This window comes from Micromesistius poutassou, assembly GCF_964030765.1.
Source record: "Micromesistius poutassou genome assembly, chromosome: 13".
In the NCBI taxonomy this organism is placed as follows: Eukaryota; Metazoa; Chordata; class Actinopteri; order Gadiformes; family Gadidae; genus Micromesistius; species Micromesistius poutassou.
Window position 1 is genome coordinate 6,967,853 of NC_140283.1, and position 10,577 is coordinate 6,978,429.

Here is a 10,577-nt window from a genome sequence, read left to right on the forward strand (position 1 = left end):
CATTTTTCCCATTTTTAGTTATGAAGAACTAGAACAGCAGCACAAGTAGGCCTACAGTAGCAACATGCAGTTTGAAGGATATCAGCGACCACCAAATGGTGAGTACTCACTTAATAGGCCATTTAAATTGTGTATGGAAATGTATTGGTTCTGGCAAGTATTGGTTGTTCAAGCTGAGCTCTCCAACAAAGCATTCAGGAATTGTATTATATTCTACTAATGGCAATTATTGTATGCTTTTGAGTGTAGTCAGCAGTCGTTCATTTTATACAATATAGTCAATAAAGTACTACAAGTCACAGACCCCTGCATATCTTGCATGGCAAGATAGAGACATGGTAAATTGTCCCGCTGTACATTTCTGAAAACTTCTATCTTTACTTTTTATTACTTTTTTTTATTATTATTATTTAGCGGCTAGCAGGCTTCTACTATTTTCTCATTGTGCCATTGTCAATAAAATCCTTTGTCCTCGAAACCTGAACATTTGTCAACTACTTTCTCTCCTTCTCCCCACCTTCAGCCAAGACTGAGGGATACAGCCCCACAGACAGACGCAAGGCCTTATACCAGAGGTTCTACAGGCAGGTCCAGGATGAGAAGGAGCCGGCAGATTGTGTGGTGCTCTCCATCACCAATCAGTGCATGTGAGTTGTGAGCTACCATGTTCTAACAAAACATGGATATAGGTTGGCCTCCGCCTGTAGGAGCCTTCCTTTTGGATTGTCATTTATCATAGAAAGTACAAGTAGAGACTTAAACAAACGCTACTTCCGGCTAAAATATATAATCTATATGTGATAAAACTCAAACTATAAAATATTTGGATGCTTTGCTAATTAAAACAAATAATTGAGCACATTGGTCCTTTTTAATTAAGAAGTTACTTGCAATTATAAAATAACCATACAGTGAAGACAAAGACAGTTCTTTAAGGAGTCAGGCCTCTTAAACATGGTTATAAGAATAGCCTACAGAATAACAGAAATATAATAGTGATTATATATATATATATATATATATATATATATATATATATATATATATATATATATATATATATATAATCAAAGCTGACATTAAAATTGTATTTCAAAGGAGAAAAGGTGTAGGCCTAATGAATTAGCCTTGTGTCATCCATAAGCATAGCATAACACATAGCAATGTTCTTAAAACACACACAGACGTCATCCTAAGAGAGGATATTAACAAATTAATGAATATTTGATTTCTACATGTGCGTCCACAAATGCTGGTATGGTATTATGGACACTTTACTTTTACAAGTTTAATATGTTGCCGTTGCTTATGAGTATCAAAATCAGAGGAATTTTGTATGGGGGCGGGTATAAATAGGAACGAAAGGATTGCAACCAATACCAGCGGACCTTGTTAAAGTAGCCAATCGCATCACTAACCTCGTTCACAGGAACGGTGCATAACACTTATTTCGCTGTGTCAAGAAAGAACGACTACATGTTAAATTAGAAGATAACTGTATATTCCGCGGTGTTATTTGGAGATAAAATGTCTTCGTGGGCGAAATCTTCTGGCACTGGCAGGCGACCACAATCTACACCAAATGGAAGGTTAGTGTATTTAGCATTACGAGATACCATGCTAAATACGATAGCTAGACGCTCTGCAAAACAATGGGAAATTAAATACTCTGATAATGTGATACGCGCAAACAGCTAGGTCACAAGATAATACAAATGATTGTCCTTTGTTTTTCCAGTAGTCAAACACACCGATCGTTTCGAAGACCAGCGCCTTACCCGACACGGGAGGACCGAACAGAGGAGCATAAGGATATACTTAAAAGGTGGGAGTAAATAAAATGTTTTATTCGACAAATATTACTAAACTATTCTTACGCATGAATGAGCAATTTATATTTGTACCTGTTATTGCGTGACACGCATAACATTAGAGATAATTGACCGTTTCAGTCATCAAATCGAAGTCTTTAAACTTCTCATATACTCTATATAGGTATGCATACCTAATACACACCTTGCGTTTTGGCACGTTAAATGAGTTACTTTCGCAGCGAATGTGTTGGTGACCGAATATGAGATTAGTGCATGCTTCTTGATGTTATCTGGTGCCACCATTTCTCCCCTTTGTAGTTATGAAGAACTAGAACAGCAGCACAAGTACAGTAGCAACATGCAGTTTGAAGGATATCAGCGACCACCAAATGGTGAGTACTCACTTAATAGGACATTTAAATTGTGTATGGAAATGTATTGGTTCTGGTTGTTCCAGCTGAGCTCTCCAACAAAGCATTCAGAATAGGGATGCAAATTATCGATTAATTCATTAATCGTTAGTTGATTGACCTTATCGATCGATTAACGATTAACTGATAAGCGGCTTTTTTCCTGAGAACATACATTTCTCATGGTGTCTTTAACGTAAAGCAAAATGTTGCTTATATACTGAATAAAAAATGCACGTTATATTCCTCAATTAATGTTTTATTGTACCTGTTGGAATACGGTACAGATAATGGCATTTAACCAAAATTCTGCACAGAAAATTTAAATACATAAAAAATAATTGTGCACTGGCTCACCTGTTGCATGTGAAACATTAAGCAACATAACATTTTAAATCTATACAATATGGGCTTAGCCTACACAACATTAAGCCTACATATAATTATCTGGTAAAGTATAAAAAAAACTTGAAACATTAGCAGCAGCACTTAAGAATCCCCCTTGTTCTGAGAAAGGTAACAGTAAGATCACTAGCCCTGGAAACTTAACATAACATGTAGTACTGAACACAGCTTAAATCCCTGAGGAAGGTGACAGTAAAATTAGAGGGCCTCTATTAAACAATTAAATTAAGATATAGGCTACCTCTCCTGAAACAAAAACATTCCTGTCTCAATGTGTTTTCAATAGACTCCTGACCTAGACCCCTGTATTTTTGTTCAGGAAAATAAGCATATTAACATTGTCTAGAGTAAGTCGTGTGCGCAGCCTGTTTACAGTGAGGCCAGCTGCTGAGAATACATGTTCAGATTTTAGTTTTTGTAGCGTGCTTCCAGGCGGGTAGTTACGGTCGCTCGAGAAGGGATATTATAACCTGGCTCCATGAAGTGTATTAACTCCCGAAATCCCTCGCCGTCAGTGGTGCTAATTGGCATCATATCTTTTTCGATCATGATGCCGCAAATCGTCTGAGTAGGCCTAATGCCCTCAGCTTTCCTGTCGTCGCATACTCGCCTTCCCATCACCGCGGCGATAGTCGGTTGTGAAGGCGATGGACTTCCTCCCTGCAACACGGCTGCATGCAGGTTTTGAAGGTGGTATCTTAGCGAACTCGTAGAGCTGCTGAACTTAAACGTAGTACCGCAAAGTTTACATTGAGCGTCTTTGTCATCATTAAGTTTGAAATGCTCCCATACTCCACTCCGTTTTGATCGCCTCATGTTTATGTGCCGGGTCTCTCGCCGCCCGCGAGAAACCCGCGGGTGTCTCGTAACGCGGGATAACCGCGTTAACCTATCCCGTAGGTTAACGTGGTTATCCCGCGTTAACCTACAATTAATTTAATTTAATCGATTAAATTATTTTCGACAATTAACCGATAGTCGATTAACCGTTTACATCCCTAATTCAGAAGTTTTATTATATTCTACTACTGGCAATTATTGTATGTTTTTGAGTGTACAGTCAGCAGTCGTTCATTTTATACAATATATGGTCTAAGTACTTCAAGTCACAGACCCCTGCTGTTGATTTGCATGGATGGCAAGATAGAGACTAGGGATGTGAATAACTCAAATTTTTCATGGTCGAATAATCAGTGGGTGGTATGAACGAATAATCGATTATTCGATGTGTGCCCACATTCACAAAGGCAACCATGAATCATCGGCAATAAATCACTCAATATCTTAAACGCAAAAAAACTTTAACAGTGATCAGTGTTTGTGTTGCATATATTAATATTTATGCTTGTGTATATTGTTTTTTTGTACATGATTAATAATAATAAAAAAAACGAATAGTTCTACAGAACCAACATTAGTTCTGTCCGTTAATTCTTGTTTATTTGAATGGGAAAAAATGTTAACGGTCCAAATGTAAAAAATCGGCTTTGACCCTCGGGAACGAATAATCGAATATTCTGACCCATCCCTAATAGAGACATGGTAAATTGTCCCGCTGTACATTTCTGAAAACTTCTATCTTTACTTGCTTCTTGTTTTTATTATTTAGCGGCTAGCAGGCTTCTACTATTTTCTCATTGTGCCATTGTCAATAAAATCCTTTGTCCTCGAAACCTGAACATTTGTCAACTACTTTCTCTCCTTCTCCCCACCTTCAGCCAAGACTGAGGGATACAGCCCCACAGACAGACGCAAGGCCTTATACCAGAGGTTCTACAGGCAGGTCCAGGATGAGAAGGAGCCGGCAGATTGTGTGGTGCTCTCCATCACCAATCAGTGCATGTGAGTTGTGAGCTACCAAGTTCTAACAAAACATTGTGGATATAGGTGCCCCCGCCTGTAGGAGCCTTCCTTTTGGATTGTCATTTATCATAGAAAGTACAAGTAGAGACTTAAACAAACGCTACTTCCGGCTAAAATATATAATATATATGTGATAAAACTATAAAATATTTGGATGCTTTGCTAATTAAAACAAATAATTTAGCACATTGGTCCTTTTTGACCCAAGAGTTTTGAATCTCTCTTTAAATCGCAATTTGCAAAAGGTTGTCAGATTGGGATGCAAGGAAGTTTTCCCTTGGGAACGGATGATGGAATGAGATGTAGACAACCATCAAAACCCTGGTCTGGACAGAGTCCTTCGTGTATGCGGCTACAAGTCACATGTTCTGCCTATACATCACCCACGTACCTACCAGAAAACAAAGGGATGCATTATGCAGCGTTCTCTGAAATATCCCAAACTGTGTCTATTTGGACAACTTCTGCAAAACCTGACCTTGACTGCCCGACCCTGAAATAGGCATAAGTTAGTCAGAGGACGAAATTTCATAAGACTTACCTGACCTAACCCTAAACACAGATTAATAAATAAACATGCACAATAAATATTTTACCATGTAACTTTTCCGCCAACTTTTCCGCCAAATCAAATCAATTGTTGTGACAGATATTGTGACTGAATATCTGTCACAACAAAGAGTATTAAGCAAAATGAGTTGATTGCAAAAGGCCAGCAGTATCCCATTGTGCTCATAGATTCCCACTGTCAATCACTTCAGTGTGATATCCTATAATATGCCTTAGATTACCCTTTTTCAGGGTAATTCATTTCACCAGCAGATGCACCCAAGCATCAAATGACAAAAGTGAACCACTACATAAATACCCAAATAATGAATGAGGAAGGTTTTTGTGCAACCTCAAGTGAACTACCTGTTAAATAAATGTATTAATAATAAAAAAATATTACCTATACATCAATATTAAACTATTGCAACAGTCAATGTATTCTTATACAAATACTGACGTTGATGAGAATATCACACAAAATTGCACAAAAAAAATTCATTCATAAAGGAACTCGTTGTGAATATCATAATATGAAACTGGGCAGACCAGAAGTACAAATATTGCTGCAGAAAATATGCAAATACATTGTGGACACGCAACCTATTCTAACATTTACCTCCAGTTATTGCTGAGCTAAATCAGTGCTGCACACATAATCCTCTCATTTTACTAAACAACCTTTGTATGCGTGATTTATAAAATTGATAACCTTGATTTGAAAAAAAGTTTAACTGGCAGAAAAGAGACTGATTGTTATCTTTCTCATTCCAGGACTACTGTCTCAAACATCATTGTACCATTTCATACAAAATAAATAAGGATGTTGACACGCATTACAAACGTTATTATTCATGTGGTCCTGTTGCCACATGAGCCCTATCAAGAAATATATTAATTTGACTTTTTTTATAAGGTTATTCTAAACTTAGAAATTACATATATAATCCACTTTGAAAGCATTGATTCCTAGACAGAATAAATTGCCATTTTTATGTAACCATGATGCTCTGTGTTCAAATTTGGATATGTATGCATCATGTAAATACGTGACAAATATTACTTGCTATTCATTTACAGCAAAATATGGATTTATATTCATTTCAAACCTCTGGGTCCAGCACATCCTGCTGTTGCTTTCAATGCAAAATGTAAATTTATTTTGCCCTAAAACGTATCACGTATGAACTGTGGCTTCACGACTCGTTAATTAATTCCAAATCGTCAGTCCACGGTTTTAACTTGTCTTGAGATTTTCCCCAATCCCTCCGCCCGTGCTTAGTCGTATTGCACTGACCCGGGCCATCACCCGTGGTGGTTCACTCACCAGCTATATACATGCAGAGTAAGTTAACAAAGTGTTTTTCTTCCTCCCAAAGGGATTACCCAAAGTCACTAGGCGAGTGTTTGCAGGAGCGTGGCCTGTCAGTGGAAATGCTCTACCTTCAGGCGGAGTCGGGCCTGACCCGGGCTCTGCAGGACATCCGGGCAGACGGCTCCCCGTTATGTATTCTGGTGGAGCACACAAACGTAGCTCTCTCCTCCTGCACTGTAATCATATTCTCAGAGTCCCTCAAAAGTAAGTCCCTAACTCCCCACCGCCACCAACCCCTCTCCCTCACCCCCTACAAAACAAATAAAATGGCCGTGGTAAGGACTCTATACTTGCATCATCGTGCCAAAAGTTAGGCCCCTTGATGAATTTAGCAAGAAATGCATTTAAGACAATGTCTTCAAAAACTGATCTTCATCACATCCACTTGAATATGAATCTTATCTTTGACATCAACAATGACGATCAACCCTATGTTTCCTTGTATACCTGTGCAAAAAATCTCACATGTAAGTCAAAAAATATTGGTAAATCTCTAACCTTCCATTTCCTTCAAATTAAACTGCAAAAGTTTTGTTCACACACACCCCATTTAATCAAATGTAGTTCCGGAAAAAACAATCACATACACCAGTTTTGAAAACACTTTAATGCTTCTTAAAACACTACGAGAGGAGTAGTTCATATTGTCATTGTGAATTTGTTTCATTTCGTGGTGATCGACCAAACTAAATAGTGAAAGACAAAATAACGTTGAGGAGGACTCTTAATTTTCATTGTAATTTTACAGCATTGACATGAATGGAGAGATCTCACACAATTTGATTTAGCAGACCATGTAAAGATTTCCACATGTACTATTAAAAACTAAACTAAACAGTTATGATAATGGGTATATAAAAAAACACATCCTAGCTAAATTCCATAGTACTTCTTTACTATTGGCTCGTAAAACTGCAGAAATCGGGCGGGACTTTTTAACTTTTATATGTAAGGCCTATCAACTAAAAGGCCACAAACCCTGTTTAATAATAACTTAAGCTAATAAGATAATACTGCACACTAAAATGCCACAAAAGCACAAATAATTGTTCACAGCACATCATTCTTTCAAAGAAGCTCATAACTACAATAAAACTTACACCCACATATATACTTTGTAACATATTACGGAAACGATAGCAGTTAATTATATTCCTTTTCCTAATAATAAATGCAATAAAATAAGCATAATCACAAACTATCACAATTTTCTTTCCATTAAATACCATTTTCTAAGTGTAATCAACCTCTCCTTGAATCCCCGAAAGCTGTCCAAAGTAACCCTGCTGATCCTCCGTCACTTGTAGTCCACCGCAACATGCCCAAGGACCAAGCCATGGACTTTGTGGCCGCCGAGTACAACCGGGGCCTCGTCAAAGAGCGGCCCCCAAAGGAGCCGGCGGACATGGCCGCGCGGGCCTCCCAGCTGCTCAGCGACTTCCTGGACCGGCAGAAGGTGGAGCGGCACGCCGTGCCGTCTGACACCCGCCAGCTCCTGATGCTGCTGGCGGAGGGTGTGCACCTGTACCCCGAGGAGCTGGCCACTGTCTCCCAGTACCTGCGCTCTCGCCAGGACCATATGCAAGGTGGGACCGACTGCACCCCCCTGCTCACACGCTCACACACACGTGCGCACGCACACGTTTCTTTCTTTTTCTTAAACTGTTCTTGTTCCCTGCTCAGCTTCCACCACAGATGGGAAGAGGGGCAACATGTTACCTCCCGGCCTGGGGAAACCTCCTCCCCTGCTCCCTACTCCGCCCAGCGCCCCTTTAACCCTGCCCGGGGGGCCTGGGGGGCCCCTGGCTGGTCCTGCTGGGGAGCCGCAGCCCGGACCGCTGTTGTCTCCGTCAGGTCGGACTGTGCTTTATACACATGCTCTATTCATAATTCCTTACCAGTTACATCGGTGACTAGGTATTATTTATTAATAATAATAATCGAAAAATACAGTATTGTAATGCATGACTGCAGTACGCTTTCATAGACGTGAAAATTGACGTGACTTTAACAGTTTGATTGACGTGACTTTAACAGTTTCTCTCTCTCTCTCCTCAGGCTCCTATCCCAAAACCAAGCCTCCTCCCCTGTTATCACTGCATCGGGCCCCGGGCCCGCCCCACGGCCCCCCCCATGGGGCTCATCTTGGCCCCGCACCTCCTCGCGGCCCACCGTCTTTACACACTCCCTATAACGGCCCTCGCCCCCATGGGCCCCCACACAACCATGTTCCACAATACTACCAGGGCCCCCGTGGCAGTCCTCATGGGGCCAGAGGGGGCCCTCCCTCACTGAAGAGCCTTCGCCCCCACACCCCGCTTATGCCTGTACCAGGTTATTGATGTAAAAATACTCATACATTTTTTTATGAGATAATTGAGTCTTATCTGCTATGTTCCAAAGATACTTGTAAACTTAAATATATTACATATATAATTAGCGCACATTATTAATTTATACTTACTTTTCAGACATTAACAGTGAGAATACAAGACACAATTCTTACCTTTTTATCTAACCTGTCTTATTTTCCCCCCTTTTTTTCTGTGTTTTGCTCAGGTGGACCCAATATAAGATCCAGTGGCCCCAGGCGCTGAAATAGGCATGCACACGCACACATGCCCTCCAAGAATAGTGTTTCATCTTCATAATTTCAAATTTCTGTAGAACTAAATACTGTCCTCTAGTGGAATGAACTATCCATTCCTAGTTGCCAGAAGACCAGTGAAATTAATGCAAATGGACATGGTTGTATTTAAAGTTGAACTTGTTTGATGTAATCAAATGTTCATCATCTTGCTTGCAAACTGTTATGTTGAAGGACACAAAACCAAGGTTATGATGGTGTTGGGTGGGTTCACATCCAAAGGTTCTCAGTAGGCTGATATATTGTATATAGAATTCCCTTTTACTTTGACATTTTCACAGAGATGAAAGCCAGAAGGTAAGGTGACCCTAGGTATTATCAAAAGTTATTAGGCACTTAGTCACAATCACTAAGCATCACTAAGCATTAAGCATATTCCCACCACCATGGGTGAGGGATGGGCATCCTTAAAAGAGGGAAGCATTTAATTTATGAATTTAACAGTGTCTCAGTTATTTCAATTTAACTTTTAGTTTTACTGGTACATAATTGATGTGCCCATTTTGTTTTTGTTTTTTTATTTGCGCTGAGCGTGAGCATGCATCTGTCACTCATGAGGAGCTCCCCCAAACAACCGGGTCACTTATTAGTAGCACAGCTGTTCATGCTTCCATGAACAGCTCTGCAACATGAACAGCATTGGTAGCATTGCTGCCAATGCTTCCTAAAACCACTTCCTTCTGTCTCCCATTTGCCTTGTTCACACACCAGCAAAGGAGATGTTTCACTCCCACGTGAAAATAATACAGAAGGAATCTTATTTTCGTTTGTTCGTTGTTTATTCACTAACCGTTCTTTAATGTTTTCCTTCATCAGCCCTAACGTGAATGTTCTAAGTATGTTAAATTCCCTTGATTATATTCATTTGCATAAAGAACAATCTTTTGAGTTATTTTTTTTATCATTGTAAGAGCAGAAGTGTTTTTGTTTATCTGGTTGATGGATTCAACCTTGGTTGTATATTCTGTAAAGAAATAAAGTGGTCTCAGGATTGTTTTGCCTGCATTGTCAGTTAAGATGCCCCTCTGAGTCCAACACATTGGTTGTCACATCCAGTGTAATGTTAGCCCTGACTGGGGCACAGCCCCTAATCAAGACAGACATGTCTGTCCTCATTAAAGGCACGCCATACACATTATAGTGTTAGATATGTATTCTCATAGATCAAGCACTTTTATTTAAGATATTCTTAACTTTTTTTATATGTATATATAATTAATACATATATAATTAATAAATATTACATTTAATTTTATCACAGGTTTATTCATATGAATATTCGTCTGATAGCATGAAGACGTGGATATTGAATCAGACTGTATAATAGCAGTAGACTGCACTATGCAGAGAAAAGGTATGCCTAGTAGGTGAGTGGAAGGGATTGTGTGTGTGTGTGGGGGGGGTGGGTGGGTGGGGGTTAAGTTAAAGCGACTATATTCTCTTGTGATTAATTATTAATTATTGACTACATATTTTAATTAAATATTTATTGACGATGGAAATTGGAGCCAAAA

The 10,577-nt window shown here is 39.4% G+C and overlaps 1 protein-coding gene across 3 annotated transcripts; it reads left to right on the plus strand.

Annotated features, from left to right (window-relative positions):
* The first annotated feature begins 1,432 nt into the window (after positions 1-1,432).
* Positions 1,433-10,057, plus strand: LOC311357459 (uncharacterized protein). 3 transcript variants are annotated; one of them, XM_084477420.1, is made up of 9 exons: positions 1,433-1,589; positions 1,739-1,825; positions 2,133-2,206; positions 4,348-4,471; positions 6,421-6,620; positions 7,724-8,002; positions 8,100-8,270; positions 8,475-8,759; positions 8,976-10,057. In XM_084477420.1, exons 1-8 carry the CDS (start codon positions 1,528-1,530, stop codon positions 8,756-8,758), a joined length of 1,281 nt encoding a protein of 426 aa, XP_084333546.1. In that variant the 5' UTR covers positions 1,433-1,527; the 3' UTR covers position 8,759; positions 8,976-10,057. The 3 variants fall into 3 exon arrangements, with proteins under 3 accessions (XP_084333546.1, XP_084333544.1, XP_084333545.1); XM_084477418.1 differs by having other exon boundaries at positions 8,475-8,750; XM_084477419.1 differs by having other exon boundaries at positions 1,742-1,825; positions 8,475-8,750.
* The last annotated feature ends 520 nt before the right edge of the window (positions 10,058-10,577 follow it).

What these genes read in the sequence shown, in the direction of transcription:
- LOC311357459 (XM_084477418.1), top strand. Translation starts at nt 1,528, where the DNA reads ATGTCTTCGTGGGCGAAATCTTCTGGCACTGGCAGGCGACCACAATCT. An exon ending in TCGCCAGGACCATATGCAAG is followed by an intron (nt 8,003 to 8,099) that starts GTGGGACCGACT and finishes TTCCCTGCTCAG; the next exon opens with CTTCCACCACAGATGGGAAG. An exon ending in ACCGCTGTTGTCTCCGTCAG is followed by an intron (nt 8,271 to 8,474) that starts GTCGGACTGTGC and finishes CTCTCTCCTCAG; the next exon opens with GCTCCTATCCCAAAACCAAG.